General features: G+C 46.2%; 1 protein-coding gene across 3 annotated transcripts in view; it reads left to right on the plus strand.

Moving 5' to 3' along the window:
- Spg11 (SPG11 vesicle trafficking associated, spatacsin) overlaps positions 1-20,910 on the plus strand; it is a 67,909-nt gene that overhangs the window by 26,889 nt on the left and 20,110 nt on the right. For all 3 annotated transcript variants that reach the window (XM_085696322.2, XM_048459518.3, XM_085696321.2), the window contains exons 14-28: positions 187-362; positions 982-1,192; positions 2,110-2,313; positions 4,094-4,200; positions 6,032-6,177; positions 7,342-7,503; positions 8,654-8,720; positions 9,182-9,347; positions 14,152-14,357; positions 14,771-14,879; positions 16,102-16,261; positions 16,685-16,954; positions 18,199-18,399; positions 19,074-19,181; positions 20,405-20,567. In XM_085696322.2, coding sequence (XP_085552448.2) covers positions 187-362; positions 982-1,192; positions 2,110-2,313; positions 4,094-4,200; positions 6,032-6,177; positions 7,342-7,503; positions 8,654-8,720; positions 9,182-9,347; positions 14,152-14,357; positions 14,771-14,879; positions 16,102-16,261; positions 16,685-16,954; positions 18,199-18,399; positions 19,074-19,181; positions 20,405-20,567 — 2,456 coding nt within the window. The remainder of the gene's footprint in view (positions 1-186; positions 363-981; positions 1,193-2,109; positions 2,314-4,093; positions 4,201-6,031; positions 6,178-7,341; positions 7,504-8,653; positions 8,721-9,181; positions 9,348-14,151; positions 14,358-14,770; positions 14,880-16,101; positions 16,262-16,684; positions 16,955-18,198; positions 18,400-19,073; positions 19,182-20,404; positions 20,568-20,910) is intronic.

Raw genomic sequence — 20,910 nt, forward strand, 5'->3', positions numbered from 1 at the left:
AGAAAGGTGGATCAGTGTGAGTTCAAGGCCAGACTGGTCTACAGAGTGAGTTCCAAGACAGCCAGGACTACACAGAGAAACCCTGTCTCGAAAAAACAAATACCAAAAAAATTAATTAATTAATTAATTAAATTAAAGTGTGTGTGTGTGTAAATACATAAATAAATGAAATCTCACTGTTTTTAGTTATTGGATAAAGGAACAGGACTATTTCAAGCACAGATCTGTCTTGGATACATTCCTCAAACGTGATCAAACAGATGAGTTTAGTGAACAGGACCATAGGATTGCACTGAATTGGGCTCGCTGGTGGGATCAGCAAACACAAGAATGCATCCTTCTCCCCAGGATAAGTCCAGAAGGCAAGTACAAAAGCCCCTGAAATATGAGCATATTAAACGGGGAGTAAGTTAGACATTAATGTTTTAATATTTGGAAGTCTCTACTTTAGAATTCCTTTTGGCGGGGGAGGCTCCTTTCTTTAAAATTCAGCCATTGAGTTAAGACCTCTTGTTTACAAGGTTTTTGTAATGGATTTACACTGTGGTGGTGAAAAAGTCACGAGGGTCAGCGAGTGGATATTATCAAAGCCAGCGTTATCACTCCAGCTTTGGAGTGACATCTCTCTGTCCAAACAGCCTCTGAGTTTCTTACTTAAGCTGGGAATTAGTATCACACCAAGCTCTGGAGCGTAACTAACTGGGTGAACAGTGATAAAGTCTTAGCATCAGATTCATGTGTCTGTTTTAGCCTGAGTCACTGTGTGGCAGAAGAGGAGAAAGCTGGCAGCTTCGGTGCCTGTTTCGTTCTGACTCCGCAGAGAAGAACCTTCCCTCTTCCCATCTGTAGTGTTGACTAGAAAATGAACAGAGAAGACTGTTACATTAGTAGAGGCCTGTGTAAGCCACATGCTATGACTACATAGTCAGTGACTACAGTTCACTGCGCTGTTAAAAGGCTCCTGTCTTGTTCTTCATATAGAATACAAAGCATATTCCCCGGACGCTCTCTGGAGATACCTCACCGCTCGCCATGACTGGTCAAGCATTAGCCTGTGGATTGAAGAATTTCGGACCCAGAAAGCCGGGTCCCCTCAGCAGAACAAGTGGCCCCCTCTGAGTGCTGACATCATTGATCAGAATACTTGCTGCAACAGTTACATGAGGAATAAGATTTTGGACGAGCTGGCCAGGTACTGTAACTGTAAGACCAAAGTTCAATGGGGAAAACAAAAAAAAGGAAAATTTTAAAAAATAATAGTGGTGGAGAAGGGCAGAATGCTTCCCTGGTGCCTGCAGGCTGTGTCCAGTGTGTGTGTTCACAGGTGTGCAATCGCACACTTGTGGTTCCCTCTTTAAATTACCACAGGTCAGTGCAGTGCTGCTTCATAATTTAAAATAGCGTTTAAAGGGTGGTGAAGAGATTCTCAAACTCCCGCTGCAGGTTCTCCCCACAATGTTTTGTGCCTTGTGTTGTTTTGTTGTTGTGAGACAGGGTCTTGTGAGGTAGCCCAGATTGGCCTGGAACTTGCTACATAGTGATCTCTGATGCAGAATTGTCATTAGAACTTCAAGGAGCAAGTGGCAGCAGACAAAGTTAGAAACTCCAAGAAGAGGTGTCCTGTGGCTGTATCCACTCTTCTTGCACAATAGTACAAGATAATGTCACCACATTTCTGCATGGCCTTGACCTGTGGAAGACTGTGGGACTAAGACACAGAGCTGAGCAGGCTGCAGAGGACTGTGGGACTGGAGTTACAGATATTTGTGAGCCATCATGTGGATGCTAGAATCGAACCCAGGTCCTCCAGAAGAGTGACCCGTGTTTTAACCACCAAGCCATCACTGTGGCCCTTATATAGCATTTCTTTTAACTCTGTGTGTGTGTGTGTTTCATGATGTTTTTGTATGACAGTTTTGATGTATTAAGTAGTGAATTCATGAAAGGTGATATTGAAGTGCAGGTCTCCATCCTTGTTTAGTAGTTGGTGTGTTTACTAAACCGCTGTGACTTCTTAGCCACTTTTGTGGACACATGTTCACTTGAACCTTTCTCAGCCCCGTCACACAGGAGTGGGTTTAACTGCTCCTCTCTCAATCCTGCCCGCAGGAGCGGGGTTTTTCTCGCATCTGAACTAGAAGACTTTGAGCTCCTCCTCCTGAGACTCAGCCGGGTTGGGGGTGTAATGCAGGACACCCTCCCCGTGCCAAGCCACAGCCCCTCGGGAGGGTGGGACTTCCACTCCCACTTCATCCTCTACTGTCGAGAGCACAACCTGCAGCACCTCCTCTACGTCTATCTGGACCACTACAGGTGAGCCTGCGAGCCGGCTCCCATGCCCAAGCCCTTCTTCCAAACTGCTCTGGCATTGTTCGGTAGGTGGGTGGGGCTTGAGGCGGGGTCTCGAGAGCAGCCTGAACTCTTGGCCTTCCTGTTGTGCTGCCTGAGTGGTGGGATTACAAGTGTGCACGTGTGCTACATGAACTGCTGTGGTTTTGTTTGTTTTTAAGACAGGGTCTCACCATGTAGCCCTGAAACTCACTGTGTAGACCAAGTTGGCCACAAAGTCACAGAGGCCTGCTTTTACCTCCTAAACTGTGGGATCAGAGGCAGCAGCTGTCACATTTGGCTCCTGAACTGCTTTGAGAAGACATTAAGCATTGAGAAACTGATCCTTTTGAAATAGTTTCTTCCACTCCAACACTTGGCACATCTGTTATCTCAGGATTATATTCAACTAAAGACGTGTGTGTTTGTTGACAATGAGTCTAGCATCTTATTAGCCTTTCAGAACACTTGAGATCAGGAGAAAATGGTGTGTCTGGGACGTCAGTGAGTGGCAAAGCCTTTGTCTATCGTGTGCAAGACTGGAGTCATTCACCAGTGCTGCAGGGAAAAATGATAGAATGAAAAGCACGTTTGTTTTAAATGCTTCAAAGGAGAGATCTTAGCAGAAAGATAGACTTCACTAGCAATTCTTGATTCTTTTCAGAGATTTCTAAAAAGAAACCTTAAATTTCATAGCCACTGTAAAATGGATTAATTTAGAAATGTAGGTTTATATAGATAAATTTATATAAATCAGCATATGTTTATTTAAAACCAACTGTAGAATCTTGTCTGTGGCCATTGCTAATTGTTATTGGATCAGTATTAGCACCATTAGATGTAGTCTTTGATATATTCATATTGTGTGTGTGTGCATGTGGATGGGTGGGCACATGTGGAAACCATATGTTGATACCAAGTGATGTCCTCAGTCACTGTTCACCTACATTTTCAGGTACGATCACTTATTGAACCTCAGACTTGCTGGTGGGCTAGACAGCCGGCCAGTGGACTCTAGGCAATTCCCCATCTCTATTCCACCTCTCTAGAGCTGAGGCTTCGGATTGCTGAGTCACTTAGATGTTTTTGTGTGGGCACTGGAGATCTGAATTCAGATTCTAATTACTGCATAGCAGACACTGTCTCTCAGTCAAATGCAGATATTACCAATATGACTAGTCTCTCTAGCTAGCTTGCTCTGGAGATCTCCTGTCTGTCTTCTGAGGCTGTAATTATGTGGGTTTCTAGAAACCTGAACTCTGGTCCTCATTCATGATTGCACAGCAGGTGCTTTGACCACTGCGCCACCTCCTCAGCCCCATCCTCTACATCCTTGTGTGTGTGTGTGGTGTGTGTGTGTGTGTGTGTGTGTGTACTCTTATAGAGAACGGGAGGTGTTTGTTTTCTCACTCTGTAGCTCAGGATGGATTTGAACTTACAGCAATTCTCCTGCCTTAGCCTCTTGAGCACGGAGATTACAGGTGCTAGAGTTTATGTTCTTTTTTGGCCGTGCTGGAATCCAGCCCAAGGTGTTCTGCTTGCCAGGCAAGGGCCCTGCATCTGAACTACAGACCCAGCTAATTTTCAGGGTTTTTGAGACAAGGTTTTGCTGTGTAGCCCAGGCTGGCCTGAGATGCACACTGCTACCTTATACTCTACACCAAAATTGTTTTTCTAATGCTAGCTATCACCTGAGCAAATGTGCTCAGAACAGTCATGTCCCATGTGATAATGCCACACATTGTTTGTTTGTCTTTAAATATAGACTTAGTCCTGGGAATTGTCCTTTTTTGGAAAAGAAAGAACTACATGAAGCTCACCCTTGGCTTGAATTTTTGGTTCAGTGTCGGCAAGTTTCCAGTAACTTAACAGGTATTATGTTCAGTATTAAATACACAAGCTTTCTCTAGGTAAACTGAGTCTATTGAATGGCATTTAACTTACAAACCCTTTAAGTTAATCCTTTGTCTGTAGTCAAATGTCTGACTGTGATACAGGCTCACATTTTACTAATGAAATAGAAAACTAAAAAACATGGTTTTTGCCTGCCAAGAAAAGTCAGAATTGGAGCCGTTAAAGTCCCTTCATTTCTGCCTTGTGCTGCGCCCTGCTGCTCCACCACGCCACCACCCAGCACAGGCTCAGTTCCTGCTTTGGTAGATTGACACCCTTCCTCACAAAGAATTGGTGTACCTTCTAGAAATCTGCTAGGAGTCTTTCCCCTCCTCCCTCCCTCCATCCCTCTCTCCCTCCTCCCTCCCTTCTATTCTTTTGTAGTAATAGGGCCTCTCACACAGTAAGTCCATATGCCCCGGGCACATATGTGGAGGTCAGAAGACAACTTTGTGGAGTCAGGTTCTCTCTTTCTACCTTTAGGTAGAAAGAATTTATAGGAACCTATAAATCTTTCAGTCTGGAGCTCCAAATGAAAGGGAAAGAAACTCATGTATGTGTGGGATTGTTGTGTCCTTGGAAGGGAGCTGCTGAGACAACTGGTAGGGTTATGACCGGACAAGAAAAAAATCCCCTTTACCCCAAACATTTTAGCTAGTAATGTTCTTTCCAAATTCCGGGGAAAGATACTGGACAAGCAATGTCAAGCAATATCAACAACCAATCTTTTATGTAGTGTCGTTTTGTTGGGGTTACAGGTGGCAGTGTACACCTTTTAATCTTTACACATGGGAGGCAGAGGCCAGCAGATCTCTGTGAGTTCAAGGCTAGCTTGGTCTACATAGTGAGTTCCAGACCATAGGACTATATAGTGAGACCCTGTTTCAAATAAACAAACAAAGGAAGCCGCCTACAACTCTCCGCAAGGTCAAACCTACATAGACCCAGCCTGGGCTTACAGGAAGGTGACTGCCCACAAGTGGCCATCGGTAACGTTGCCATGCTTCCTTCCAGTTCCTTTCTGCTTTCTTTCCATGATTGCTCTCATGTTGTCCACCTGGTTCCCTTGGCGCCTGCACAGAAGTACAGGAAACCTCTGTGCTTTGTAACTGCCTGTGTGTACGAGGCTCTCCCTGCAGCCTCAGAGACAGTGCTCATCTTAGTGTTGGCATGAGATTTCTCCTTGATAAATAGTCCCTCAACTAACTTACCGGTCTCTGCTTTTTGATGAGCTTGTCGTTACATTTTTCCCAATTGTAAATAATTGTCTTGAATATATTTTAAAATCGTTGCTTTTGTTTCAGATGAACTCACAGGCCTCTGCACATAGAATTATCGAGTCACAGGCTGTTGGCTGAAAGGGTTACTGTCAGGTCAACTGCCACTCAGTGAGGTCGGGCCTTTGCCTGGCACAGCCTATTCGTGATGACCAACAGTCGCCCTGGAGGACCGCTGACACAGTTTACTTGAGGCCTCCGAGTCCCTTGCTGCGAGGGAGCTGTGTGTAGGGCATGTCTGTTTTTTTCTCTGTCGACTGAGTATTTCTTTGGCAAGAGGGCATTATTACTTTAGAACGTCACATGTTGAAGTTTGACTCTGTTACCTTTACATTTTCTTTGACATCTTTATTTTTATGAAGATGAATCTTTTGAGTTCCTACACACACACACACACACACACACATACAGAGACACACACGTTTTTCATTGTTTTTAAACTTAGGAAGTTGTTCTTACTGTGAACAGAGTTAAAAATATCTTTCTCAGAATTATATCTCTCTTAATTTGGTAATTATCCCTTTTATTTTCAGATCCCAAACTGATCTTCCAGGCTAGCCTTGCAAATGCTCAAATTTTGATTCCCACCAATCAGGCCAGTGTGAGCAGTATGCTGTTGGAAGGACACACCCTCCTGGCCCTTGCTACCACCATGTATGCTCCTGGGGGTGTCAGCCAGGTACGGGAGACACTCAGACTTACTGTGGTGAAATCGGGTTGATTTGAAATTTGGCATAAACAACCGGGATTGTCTAATCCTTAGCTGGTGCTAAAGCAAGACTGCTTCTAAGTGTCCTGTTAGACGGGTGAGTTCACGGTCCTGTGTCCTGAGCTGAAACAGAATTCAGGCACGTAACAGAGATTCTTTGTCCTTTTGGAGTGTTTTCTATAACTCCAGGACAGAATCACGACCAGGTTACTCCTGCAAGTCAATGTATTTTAGGTCTGTGGCTTGTGATGTGTCTGTGCTGTTTACCCTTTTAAAAGGTTTATTTGAAAGCTTAATTTTTAGCTTTCCCTATCAACTCCTCTGGGGGGGGGGTGTGGATGTGCTCCTGACGGGGTGGAGGGCGAGAATGCAGCTGGACCTCCCCTCTCCAGTAGTTTCTTCCTGGTGGCAGTTACCCTTAGATTGCTGCTGCACTTGCATGGCTAAACTACTCGTGCCCACTTTTAGCCACCAGTCAGAGGGTACAGGTCAAGAAAGGACTGTGGAATCATCTGCTTGATGGTATTTATTTATTTGTTTTAATTTTTGGTTTTTTGACGCAGGGTCTCACTATGTAGCTCTGGCTACCCTGGAACTCAACTGTGCAGACCAGGCCTCTGCCTCCCAAGTGCTGGGGTTAAAGGCGTGCACTGTCATTGCCCGGCTCTTTTATTGTGAGCAGGCTCACTCTCTGGTCCAAGTTGGCCTGTAATCCGTGTGACCCACAGCCTTGTGTGACACAATAGACTGTGTGCTAGTGTTGGATTCTAAGTGATTTTTTCTGCCTCAGCTTCCCAAATGCTGGACGATATGCAGTCACCACCTTGTCCAGCAGTAATAGTTGTTAGATCTTTTAAGATATTAATGAATGTTAAATAGAAATTTTATAAACACTGTAGTAGAGATGACTTTTTTTCCCAAACAACATATGGTTTGAGAGCAGTAGATCTAGCAGGAAATGGAGACTTGATGTTGAACATCTAGTCCAGTGTCATGCAGCCATTCGGCCCGATCGGATGACCGCTTTGCCAGTGCTGTTTCACTGGGTGCCATCTCCTATAGTGACTGGTTTTTACATCTTAAAATATACATGCTAAACATCACTCCCCATCTGTAATGTGTCTTCTCACATAGGTCATTCAGAATGAAGAAAATGAGAACTGTTTGAAGAAAGTGGACCCCCAGCTGCTGAAGATGGCTTTAACGCCTTACCCAAAGCTGAAAGCTGCCCTCTTTCCACAGGGCGCTCCTCCTAGTGTCCTGCCCTCTGATGTCACACTCTACCACCTCCTTCAGGTACTGTGTTTAGGGAGCTTGTTCTTGTATGTGTCAGCCAGGTCTCTGCCAGAAAACAGAAAACCCTACCTCCTGTAAACACTCAGGGTAAGGAATCGTGGCAAAGAAGGATGGAGCTCTGAGCCTACACCCACAAGAATGGCGTGGAAACGTATTATTTGCTTCTGTTTCAAAGGGATTTACAGACCCTCTGAGACCCATTCAGGCTCTGGAATAGAAGCATCTTTTGCCCATATCTCAGTTCAACAGGCTTTCTTCTTTACATATATGTTCACAGTATCTTCAGTCCAGTTCTGTTGTTCTTTAGAGATATGAAATCTGCCCTACTCTGATGTGAGGAATTCTTGGGGTGGACTAACGCTTCTTGAAAGTGTGGTTCACAAATGTGTCAGAACTGTCTGTTTCTGGAATACCATGAGGTTAGCAGCTTGTGCTAGGGTGCAAGCCCATCACACCACTTAGTATGCCCTCGAGATCAGTTTTCTGTAGTTTCCCGAAGAATGGGGCTGGATGATGGCTCAGCGGTTAAAAGCACTGGATGCTCTTCCAGAGGACCTGGGTTTGATTCCCAGCACCCACATGGCCACTCACAACCATCTGTAACTCTAATTCTGGGAATCCAATGCCCCCTGCTGGCCTCCACAGGTACTAGGCACACATACATGCTGGCAAAACACTCATATACAGAAATCCTTAGAAGAATTTCCTGGTGAAGGCAGCCTCGTGCTGGCTGCACATTCTGGTGCAGGCGTGTCTGCCATACATGCAGCACTTTGTGTAGCATTGGTGTAAAATAGACGCTTCAGTGACACAGTGCTTTGTCCAGATTTGGTTCAATGTAGTGATCCTCCTGTCTCAGTGTCTCAGGTGCTAGGATCAAAGGTGTACAGAGTTCCAGCATTTGAATCAACTTCTAAAACAAACCATATCAAGTTATTCTTTGTTCTCTTCTTGACATACGTAATTTTATTTTGTTTTGTTTTGTTTTGAAACAAGATTTCATGCAGCGCTCAAACTCACTATGTAATCTAGGATGGCCTTCAACTCCTGGTCCTCCCTCTCCTACCACCCAGGAACTGGGCTGGTAGGTGTTTTATTTGTTTTAGGGTCAATAAGCTTTTGAGTCTGATTAACTTTTCCTCTTTTTCAGTCTTTGCCGCCCTTTGATCCTAGCAGATTGTTCGGCTGGCAGTCTGCCAACACACTAGCAATAGGAGGTAAGACGTGGGATTTCTTACTTTGGGAGCACATAGCCCTCATATGGGTTGGTCTGGAACTTGCTGTATAGTCCAGACTGACCTTAGATATCTGATCCTCCTGCCTCTACCTCCCTAATGCTGGATTTCTTGAGTTTGCCCCCACATCTGATGGAATGGTTCTGAGGATCAAATCCAGTCCTTATGCGTGTGAGGCAAGCTCTCTTCAACCGAGGTGCAGCCTCAGCTCGGAGAGCAAGGTGCTTACCGCTCTCAGTGTGTGCCAGGCTCACACACACTGCTGTCCTGGGTAGGACGCAAGAGTCTTTCTGAGTTCTGTGCCGTTTTAGGAACTCAGCTTCTGTTTCTCTTGAGTTTGGGGTTAGTGTTTAATATCATGTATGATGCCTCTGTCTCCATGCTTGTGATGTTAAATTCATACAATCTATCGTAAGGGTTGATACACTTTGCTTTCTCCCCAGATACAGCCAGCCATCTCCCACATTTTTCCAGCCCTGACCTGGTGAGTAAATACGCTGTAGTGGAGCGTCTGAATTATGCGTATTATTTACATCATGGACGCCCATCATTTGCCTTTGGCACTTTCCTGGTCCAGGAGTTAATCAAGAGTAAGACTCCCAAACAACTGTAAGTGTTGAGAGCTTAATTTCCGCTGTTAGAAAAGCATATGTGTATTTTACTGGTGCATTTTAAAAAATAGTGAAACTGATCATTACCTGCACTGTGATTGTTTGCCTTTGTTTTGTTTTAAATGTTTGTATTCTTGAAAATTTTCATACAATGCATTTTGACCGTATTCACCCCCTTATATCCCAGGTGTCCCCACCTCCCTACTTACCCAACTTCATACTCTGTGTGTTCCCCTGTCCCCTCTGTCCCCTTGAGCCCACTTTGTGTGAACTGACCACAGCTGAGCCTGAGGCCTGCCTTGAGGGTGGTCAGTGCATCAGGTGTCTCCCCGCTGAGGAAGATGGGCTCCCCCTCCCCTCCCCCAGCACAGTCACATGCCAGCAGCTCCTCAGCTAGCATGGGACTTTGTGCCCACCTCCCCTGCTCCGAGCTGGGATTCTGTCTGGCTTGAGCTGATGTGGTCTTGTCACGCTGTCACAGTCTGTGAGGTCACATGTCCTCCGCCCCACTCTGTCTGGAGAACGCGGTTTTCTGACATCATCCACCGCCTCTGGCTCCTATAATCTGTCGGTCCCCTTTCCACATAGATCTCTGAACCTTGAGGAAAAGGGGCTGAGCACTCTGGCGTCCTTATCCTCTGCAAGTGAATCAGCTGGGAGTCTGTGGTCATCACCATCGACTGCAAAGAGAAGCTTCTCTGACCAGGGCTGAGCAATACTGAGCTCAAGTTCAGCTTTAGACTCTGTCACTCCGAGCAGTCCCAGGTCACTGAGGTGACTAGGGACAACAGTGATTGTGTTCGGGTGGTGATTTTGTTTTTCCATTGTACCTTTCTTTTGCATTTCGAGTTTTTTACTTTATTGTACATAATATTTGCTAATGGAAAAAGTAAAACAATAACTCTGAAAGAGACCTGTTTTAAAGTCATGTGACAGCTGCTCAGGCCCAGCAGCTGCAGCAGAGGGATTCTATATAAGGTGCATTTTTTTTAAACTTTATTTTTTTAAAAATTTTTATGATTTATTTATCTTTTATTTTATGTGCATTGGTGTGAAAATGTCAGATCCCCTGGAACTGAATTTTCAGACAGTTGTGAGCTGCCATGTGGGTGCTGGGAATTGAACCCGGGTCCTCTGGAAGAGCAGTCAGTGCTCTTAACTGCTGAACCATTTCTCCAGCCCACAAGGTGCATTTTGTATGCACAAGCTGTCTTCTATATTCTTCTTCATACAGAATTGGGGGAACTGTCTGATGTAATTGACAATGAGATTTTTTTTGTTTTATGATTAACACAGGGATACATTTTAAGCTTTGTTTTAGTAGTAGGTTTTCCTGGCAACGTAGTTCAGTAGTTCAGGAAGGAGGGAGTAAAAGACAGGAGGCCGGTCTCCGATTCTTCATATTAAAGGGTTGGCAATGTCTTGTATATCTTGCTAGAAAACTTTCTACACATATAAAATGTACATCTGAGACCTCTAAAATGTGCCTTGGAGCTTGACTCAGTGGTTAAGAGCATTGGCCACTCTTCCAGAGGACCTGGGTTCAAGTCCAACCACCCACATGGCAGCTGGGGCAACTGCCTGTGACTCCAGTTCCAGAGGATCTGATGCCCTTTTCTTCCCTCATGGACACTGAGCACACGTGATGCACAGATAAAATAGAAATAAATCTCAAAAACTAAGGCAGTGCTGATGTTCTCGGTAGCTCGTGCTCATACCCATAGCATGCTCAGACCACAGGTCCAGCGCTTTTGAAAGGTCTTCGTGGCTGCTGGGTGAAGGTAGAAGCTACAGTGCTGAAGAGTTGGAATAGGGGCTCTAAGAGAATCTAAATCTGGGATCAGCAATACAGCTCCGCAGGTGAAGGAACTTGCCACCAAGCCCAACAAGCTGAGTTTGAGCCCTAGGACCTGTATGGCGGAGGAGGAGGGCTGGCTACTGCAGTCCTCTGGCCTCCACACCACACCCTGGTGCATGCGCGTTCCTCCGCCCTCCGTCTACGTGACCACATAAGCTGACCTGGGGCTCCTAGTACCACAGCCATTGCTGTACCCGCCGTCTGTACATGTGCCTGTTCGTAGCGCAGGCTTTGATAACATAACCACTGCTGTCTCCCAGACACGGTCAGACCATCCAGGCAGGCCTGTGAGAAGGGCCATGTGGCGAGTACCGCCACAAGCGGTGTGCTGACTGCTTGAACAAGACTGGTTTGTCCCTTAGGCATACTTCAGCCACAGCAGCCCACTGGCAGATTAACCATCTGACTCAGGCCTGTGTTCTAGCTGTGCTCGGTCATTCTGTGGAAACAGCTTCGGAAACCAGTTACCTTTCTAGATTTGGGCCACATCTCACACAAATCAGTAATGCTGCTCCACATGTTAAGTCACAGATGGCAGCATTATGGGCCGCGCTGGCTCAGGAGGAGTAGGGTATTTTGTTTACCTTTGGAGCAGTGGTTCTCAACCTGTGTGTTGTAACCCCATTAGCAAACCTCTGTCTCCAAAAATATTTACATTACGATTCACATCAGTAGCAACATTACAGTTATAAAGTAAAATAATTTTATGGTTGGGGTCACCACAACATGAGGAACTGGATTAAGAGATCTTAGCATTAGGAAGACTGAGAACCACACTGCTCTAGAGCAACATGTTGCTGACTAGCTAAATCCAGTTTGACCAGTGCAACTGGGTATCTTGGAGCATTTTGCTGTTTAAATTCAATGAGTATGGCAGGGCCGTGTTTCCTGTGACCGTGTGGTAGTGTGCTGGGTACTGACGTCTTTTCAAGATCCTTTTTTGCAAAGACATCTTTGCAAGGATAGGCGTATTGTTTTGTGCTTCTGAGATTGTTTCTTGCATCGGTCATGGAAGTACAGCCGCTGTTAACAGCACATCTCTGTACCTTGTATGGAGGAGTCTTAGAACTTGATTTATCTGGGATGTGAACCTTGGGGGCCACGTCGGCAAAAAGGACTTTGAACTCTGAATTGGCCCAACAAGCTGCCGCAGTACGACTCACGCTGGTCCCCGTAGACTGGGGGCATATTTTGTGAAACAGTTAGCATTGTAGTGACCAACTTTGAGTGTTTGTGCTGACACAGACGAGAAGTGCTGTGCCCCTCATCTTTTCCTGCAGCCTCTTCTTTACAAGATGATGCTTCTGGTGGCTTCTTATCAGTTAGGAACCAGCCACAAAGCTAACTCTCATTCTTACCAATAACCCACTTCCAGTAGAGAAGAACTAAGACCTACTTCAGAATTACTTTCTAAGGAATTAGGAGAGGAAACTGCTTTCAGTAGGTACACTAAAGCAGATCTGGAGAAACAAAAATGCCATGCTGCGAACTCTCTTATAAAACTTTTGCTGGAACTCAGAAATATAAGCAGTGCAGTCTTCCTTTTTGCAGAGATGAAAGGGCAGCTGGTTAGTTACTAGTATCACCTCCATCTGGATGGGACTGGTCCCACTGACACTTTCTCCCCAGAGAAAGAAAATTACTAACTTCTGAAGAAAAATAAAAAAATTCCACAACCTTGGCATTGCCATTGGCAATGTGTAGTGAGTGCATTTCACACTTACTAAATTTTTCCCAATTATGCCAGGCAGTGGGGTGCACACCTTTAGTCCCAGCACTCAGGAGGCAGGCAGGTCTCTGAGTCTGAGGCCAGCTTGGTCTACAGAGCTAGTTCCAGAACAGCCAGGGCTGTTGCACAGAGAACCCTGTCTCTAAAACAAAACAAAACAAAACAAAACAAAAAAATTCCCAATTAAAAAAAATTAAATCTAAGGAAATAGGGTTATAGTACCCAAAATAAAAAGGTGACCTAGAACCCAAATGAGCAAAAAGGGAAGGGAGAGAGCAAGCGATCGAATATAAGGCTCTCTGCCCATCATTAACGTCATTTCATTTCCTTGTCCTGGTGAGAAGCAGATGCTTTTGTTTTCATTTCTTTCTTTCCTTCTTTTTTTTTTTTTTTCCAAGACAGGGTTTGTCAGTGTAGCCCTGACTGTCCTGGAATTCATACTGTAGATCAGACTGTCCTCAAACTCAGAGGACAAACTCCACCTGCCTTTGCCTCCTGAGTGTTGGCACTAAAGGTGTGTGCCACCACTGCCAGGTGAGAAGCAGTTTTTAAAAAGGGCATGTGTCTGTTTGTCTGTATGAAATAAGTTTTTGTTTTAAGATTCTGTTTTTCTGGGCAGTGGTGATGCATGCCTTTAATCCCAGCACTCAGGAGGCAGAGGCAGGTGGATCTCTGAGTTTGAGGCCAGCTTGGTCTATAGAGTGAGTTTCAGGACAGCCAGGGCTGTTACACAGAGAAACCCTGTCTCATAAAACAAAAAACAAAACAAAACAAAAAATTCTAAGTTATGTGTCTGTAGTAGGGAGGGGTTATGCACATGCATGTGGGAATCCAGGGATGCCAGGTCTCCTGCAGCTGGCATTACAGGTGACTGTGAGCTGCCTGGCATGGGTGTGGGAGCCTAACTTGGGTCATCGACAATAATGTAAGCACTCTAACTACTGGGCCATCTCTCTAGCCTAGCGGACAATGTCTGTGAGCTGGCTCCCTGTGCCATGTGAGTCCGGGGCATCAAACCCAAGTTGTCAGGCTGAGTACCAAGTATCTTTACCCACTGGGCCATCTTCCTGCCCCCCCATCTGACTTTTGTGTGGGTTCTGAGGTGTGAACTCGGGTCCTCACACTTGTACAGCAGGATCTTAACCACTGAGTTCGGTCTCCAGCCGGTGTGCAATGGTGTTCCTGACCGAGGTGATGTTGGTCTTTGTTTTTTAGGATCCAGCAAGTAGGCAAGGAGGCCTATACCTTAGGGCTCACTTCCTCCCACAGCCCTTCAGTAGCAGCTGCCTGTGTTTGCTTCTTAGAGTTGCTTGGTCTTAGCAGCCTCAAGCTCAGAGTTGACATGAAAATGGCAAATGTGATTCTGGGCTACAGGTGCAGAAATGAAGACGTTCACCCCAGTTCTGTCAGAGAGTCTCTAGGTATGGCGCCTTTGTTCCGTTTTGCCCAGAGGACACGTGGGGAAGGGTCAAAGCATTGAGGTGGAAACAGTACTTACCCCTTTTCTTACACAGTTCGTATTATTTATTTCACCTTCTCAGATGTCATTATAATAGGGTTTAAATGATCCTGAGCCTCATTACTTGAACAGAAATGCCCAGGTCCTGACTTTTTCTATTGAACACATGCCCAGACCCTTGATGGCTTTGATCTCATTGAGCCTTTTCTTTGGTTTTTGGCTTTTTGGAGATGGGGCCCCACTGTGCTCTGTCTTGCTCAGGCTGACCCTGAGCTCCTGAGCCTGAGCAGTCCTCTTCCTCAGCGTCCTGAATAGCTGCGGCTATGGGTTGTGCCGCTGTGCCCACTTGGGTCTTTCTCGCCTGTATTTTCACAGCTGAAAAGCTAACCAAGCTTGCTGACGGTGACAAGGCCACCACCGAAGAGCTGCTCCTTCTCTTGGAAGAAGGCGTGTGGAGCAGCATTGGGCAGCAGGGTTTCAACAGGTTTGTGAGCTGCAGCCTCGGGCTCTTCTAGTAAACTGACTGTAGCAGCCTGTGTTCGACTGATCTTCCCGTATCATGCTCTTTCATCAAAATCCCGGTCTTCCTCAGCCGGCATAAAGTAGAATTGCATGTGGATACCCTGTGGATGCCCCCTGTGCGGATGAAAAGGAAGTCTGCTCCTCCTTGTAGGCAAGAGAGGTGGTGGGTTGTTAAGGTTGTTGCAGTGTTTTCTCTGCATGTATGTCTGTGCACCACATAAGTTCAGTGTCCTCAGAGGCCAGAAAAGGGCATCTGATCCTCGGAACTAAAGTTACAAAAGGTTGTGAGCCGTCATGTGGGTGCTCCAGCTGAACATGGGTCCTCTGCCAGAACAGCCATTGTTTTTAACTACTGAGTCACCTCTCCAGCCCAAGAGAGGTGTGTTTTATTTTGTTTTGTTTTCAAGACAGGGTTTCACTGTGTAGCCTTGGCTGTCCTAGAACTCACTCTATAGACCAGGCTGGCTTAGAACTCAGAGACCTACCTACCTCTGCCTCCTCAGTGCTGGGATTAAAAGTGTGCACCATCACACCCAGCTAGTTTTTTGTTTTGTTTTGTTTTTAGGAAGTCTAATAAATATTTGGCATGTGTTGAGAAGCATATATTTTAATTATTTTTACGACAACGGAGCTCAAACCCACAGCCTCATGCATGTTAAGCATTTGTTCTGTACTGTGTGGTAATGCCTACTCCCATGGAAAGGGTTTTTGTTTGTTTTGCCTTTTTCCTTTTTTAAAAAGAAAGTGCTCTGGTTAATTTTTACCAGTTTCCAAGTTTCAAACTATCTATATTATAGGTGTGTGTGTGTGTGTGCGCAGGTGCCCATGGAAGCCAAAGGTATTGATTCCTTGGAATGAGAATTGCAGGCAGCTGGGAGCCACTTAACATGGGTGCTGGGAACCAAACCTGGGTTCCCTGTAGAAGCAGTAAGCTCCCTTCACTACTTAGCCATCTTATTTACTTATTTATTTCATGGTTTTTGTTTTGTTTTGTTTTTGAGACAGGGTCTCATTATGAAACCCTAACTGGCTTGAAGCTCACTCTATAGACCAGGCTGGCTTTTAAACTCATAGATACTCGCTGCCTTAGCCTCCTGAGTGCAGAAATGCACCACCATGTCTGGCCTTAGAGCTATATTTTAATATTTTTTCTTTCTGCTATCCATCCCCAATTCTGACTATAGGTTGTCCAGTGAATCCAGCAGCCAGTGGGCATTAGTGTTACAGTTCTGCATGGTCCACAATATGAAGCTGAGCATGTCCTACCTTAGAGAATGTGCCAAGGCAAATGATTGGCTGCAGTTCCTGGTTCACAGCCAACTCCATAACTACCGCCCAGAAGAGGTAAACTCACTTCCAGAGCAGTGTTCTTTCTGTTTTTGTTTGCTGTGAGAGCCATGTTTGCCAAGTTCGTTAGACTGGCATCAGGCAAGAGGGTGATCATAGGTAGAATGTGGATGAGTTTTGAGGATTCCAGGTTGAACATGGAAATTCACTCACATTCCCTCAAAAGCAACCAACTGTGATGTCTCAGGTCTGTCATCTCAGTACTAGGGAGACTTGAGGAGGCAGGATCACAAGTTCTAGGCCACCCTGGGCCAGATAGCTGGACGTTATCACGAACAAGTCAGATGACTTTGGAAACATCACGTGGTCAGCTCTGACACCGGTCAGCATCCTAAAGATCCATCCTGAGCCACTGTGATGCACGCTCCCTCTGGCTAAAAAGGAATGTGAGTGAGTGTGCTGTAACCATCTGCCCTTTAGGTGAACTCGCTCCTCCAGTACTTCAGCCCCATCCTTCAGAGCCACCTGAAGCTGGCTTTTGAGAAACTGTCATCAGGATCCATCTCTCAAGTGGATGGGGATCAAGACTACAAGGGCCACCAGGAACTCCAGCAAAGCAAAGAAGAGACGAGGGATTTCTTTGAAATTCTCCACCAGTGCTCGGAGGAGTCAGCCTCCTGGTGCTGGCTTCTGGCTGAGGCAGTGAGACAGCGGGCTCCTGTCCTCAGTGTCCTGGCTGCCTGTCTCCAGGTGAGGGGTACGAGAAGCCTAAATTAAGGGGCCAGAAAGCAGTAAGACAGAACAGAGCTGGACATCGTGGTGGGGGCTGAAGGCCAGAAAGCAGTAAGACAGGACAGAGCTGGACATCGTGGTGGGGGCTGAAGGCCAGAAAGCAGTAAGACAGGACAGAGCTGGACATCGTGGTGGGGGCTGAAGTCCCACATACTTGAGTGGTAAAGTTAGGAGGATGGAAAGTTTGAGGCTAGCCTGGGCCATAAGGCGAGATCCTGTCTCAAAAAGGCATCACAAGGATTAGAGAGATGATGGCTCAGGGCTTAGGAGCACACACTGCACTCTTGGGGACCTGGGTTTGGCTCCTGGCACCCACATTGGGTGGCTCATCACCACTTGTAGCTTGAACTCCCATGGCTCCAGTGCTTCTGGACCCCACGGGCACCAGCACACGTGCACACACCCCACACAGACTCTCAGCATACACGTAGTTAAAGTAAAGTAAGTCTTTTAAAAAGTAAAATAACAACCACAGAAACAGCCAAAGCAAGGGCCAGTGGGAAGCACTTGACAGCCTGAGTTTGATTCCTGGGCCTTACAAGGTGGAAGGAGACAAGGGCTGGAGAGCTGGCTCAATGGTTAAGAGTGCTCGTCGCTCTTGCAGAGAACTGGAGCTCAGTGCTCACAACCGCCTGTTATTCCAGCTCTGGGCACCCGCTGTCCCCTTCCAGCTTCTGTGGGCATCAGCTCACAGAGAATCAGACCGGAGGGGGATGAAAGGAAAGCGAGCCGCAGGCGGGGATGTGATGCAAGATAGTGCGGCTCCTGCGCCTGCTTCCAGCGTCACTGAAAGTGTCGGTGCTGCCACAGCTCAGGCTGTCCCATCCACTGAGGTTCCTCCCTATCTCCCGGCACCAGTGAAGCCAGCAGTCAGAGCTCAGACCCTGGCTGGCCGGCCGTCACAAGAACACTCTGCTGAGCAGGCAATCACCTCCCCCTCGCTGGAGAAAGCAGATTTTGAGATTGAACTTCAGCTAGTTAATGGAGTCTCATCCCCTTTGTGGCCTTTGACTGCCACATTCTTCAGGACAGTATATGATGGTCCCTTGCTTAGTCATCAGTTTGTGTCACGTTTGGAAGCTGAGTGACCTGCACTAAGAAACAGTGACCTCTTCTGAGAGGAATGCCCATCTGTGGCCTTTGTGCATCTATACAATCCAGGCCCAGTTCTTTCTGTTTGAAACATTCTTATCCCATGACAGGGCGCCAGTGCTGTCCCCTGTCTGTGTGTTTGGATTGTCACCTCTGTGGAGGACAGGGTTGCAGCTGAAGCAATGGGACACATCCAGGCCTCTGTAGAGGATCATCCATGGAGCCTTGAGGATCTGTCTATTATCTGGAGAACTGTGTTGAGGAGGCAGAAGAGCCATACCCTCATCCGAGGCTTCCAACTTTTCATTAAGGTATTTTATATGCTCGCTCTCGCTCTCTCTCTCTCTCTCTCTCTCTCTCTCTCTCTCTCTCTCTCCAGGTGTTTCTAAAACTTCAGCCTTCAAGGCATAGCACCCCTTGGCTTTTTCTTACTGAATCAACAAGAAATGATAGTAAACCTACTGTGTGTTGTTTAGTGTTAGGTATCAAGCCCCGGGACCTTTAAGATTTATTTAGCATTTATTTAGCAGAGGACTTATATGTGTTGGTGTAGTAAGTTCTCACAATATAAAACTGTGTATATGTAGATGTTATGAAGTGGCATTACCCTTATTTTACAGAACTAAAGTCACAGAACTCAGACCACACAGACTTAAGCACACTAGTACATGGGCACACTTACAGTTCAAATTCCTCCTTTCTAATCCAAAGTTCCTCTCTGACCTGACAACCCCACTAATGGTCTGGATGGAGCCGCAGAGACCTTAAGAGGGTAGGCTACTGGAGCATTTTGCCTCCAGGAACGCTTGTTGGGGGCATAGCGCCACTCAGTGGACAGTCTGTAGACTAACCAGAAAAGGATTTGTTGATTTTTTTTTTCTTTTTTTCAAAAGGAAAAAATACACAAGAGACTTAATTTGATTCTGAAGCTGTTATTAATAGCATTTGATGCTCTGGGTTTTCTAATTTCAACTCTTCTTCAAAGGATTCTCCCCTTCTATTGATTATGGAGATGTACGAACTGTGTATGTTCTTCAAGAATTACGAGAAAGCCAAAGTCAAGCTTGTGGAGTTCCAGAAAAGCCTTGAGACGGTAGGCTCCACCCTCTGATCTGAAGTTAGTTGGCATGGCTCTTGTGCTTGGTGGCTGGTATTGGGGGGGGGGGGGGACAGCAGGCGAGCGAGTGCGTCACGTGACTGACAGTCACGTGTGTCTCATTGCAGAGAAGCCAGGCAGGCATGCAGTGACTTGTAGTTGCCACAGAGACGTGTCGCATAGTACGCTGCTGCGCTCGTGTCCTGGTGGTGTAGCCACACTTAGTGGGGCAGAAATGGATGCGGACGCCAAAAAGAGAGGGGTGACCCGTGATTGCGTTTTCTCAATCGGGGATGGCCCTGAGTGGTGCACGCGCGAGACACCGCTTTATTTCCTGGGAGAGGCAAAGGTTTGGGTTCGGGAGCCATTGAGAAGGCTCAACAGGTTTGCATCGCAAGCTTGACAACCTCACTTCCATCCCTAGAGCCAGGGTGGAAAGCAGGAGAGAGGCCTAACTCCCTGAAGTGTCGCACGTGAGCTGCCTCACTCATCTCTCAGTCCAGCCTTTCCTGAAAGCTGCTTCCACGAAGTTAGCGCCCATAGCTTAGAATTATTTTTGGAGGGCATTCAGAATATTAGAGTAAAATTAAATATTAAATAGAATAAAATTTTTCGTATTTTAATAAGAAAGAAAATGCCTACCCAGCTGAGGATTTTTGAGACATTGTGTTGCTCAGTAGCCTAGACTGACCTGGAACTTAGAATTCTCCTCCTCTTCCTCAACAGAGGTAAAAAAGGCTATCTAAAAGACCTTAACGATATGAATTTGAAATATTCTGGGCTCAAATATAGGCCCAGACCCGCTTCCAAGTGAGAAACTAATTTGGTAGTATGAAGAATTTAAGCCAGGGAACTCCATGGTTCCCAGTGTTGGTGACTCTCGACTTTCATACACATAGCCCCAATATCAACACTCCCTGTGTCATAGACCGAGGAGGATGCTCAGACGCTCCCTGTGTGATAGACCGAGGAGGATGCTCAGATGCTCCCTGTGTGATAGACCGAGGAGGATGCTCAGATGCTCCCTGTGTGATACACCGAGGAGGATGCTCAGACGCTCCCTGTGTCATAGACCGAGGAGGATGCTCAGACACTCCCTGTGTGATAGACCCACTAGAGAATACCCTTAAAAGTTTTTGGCTTTCCTGACTCGAAATTTGAGGATTCTGCTTTTTCATTCCTGTGAACCATTGTCTTTGAGCCTTTGTTGTTTCTCGTAGCTTGACACAGCTCCTGAAAGGGGCCTTCCTGTCCTCCCTGCTGCGTGGATGAAGGACCAGGCGTGTTTCCTTTTGAAACTTATGCCACAGCAGTGTCAGACACAGTATGAGCTGGGGAAGCATCTCCAGCTGCTTGTCGGAACTGAGCATCTCTTCTCCGACGGTAAGCCAGCGCTGCCCTGAAGCTGCTGCCAACAAGTTAGCTCCCATATCTTAACTGTTTGATCTATTAGCTCAGGCTTTTTATTAACTAGCTCTTATGACTTAAATTAACCCATTATTCTTGTCTGTGTTTAGCCATGTGGCTTGGTACTGTTCCTCAGTGCAGCATTCTCATCTTACTTCCTCTGCATCTGGCTGGTGACTGTAGACTGAGTCTTTCCTCTTCCCAGAATTTTTCTAGTCTGGTCACCCCACCTGTACTTCCTGCCTGGCTACTGGCCAATCAGCATTTTATGAAACCAACATGAATGACAAATCTTTACAGGGTTTATCCCACAGCACAT

Source organism: Myodes glareolus, chromosome 10, assembly GCF_982192425.1.
Source record: "Myodes glareolus chromosome 10, mMyoGla1.1, whole genome shotgun sequence".
In the NCBI taxonomy this organism is placed as follows: Eukaryota; Metazoa; Chordata; class Mammalia; order Rodentia; family Cricetidae; genus Myodes; species Myodes glareolus.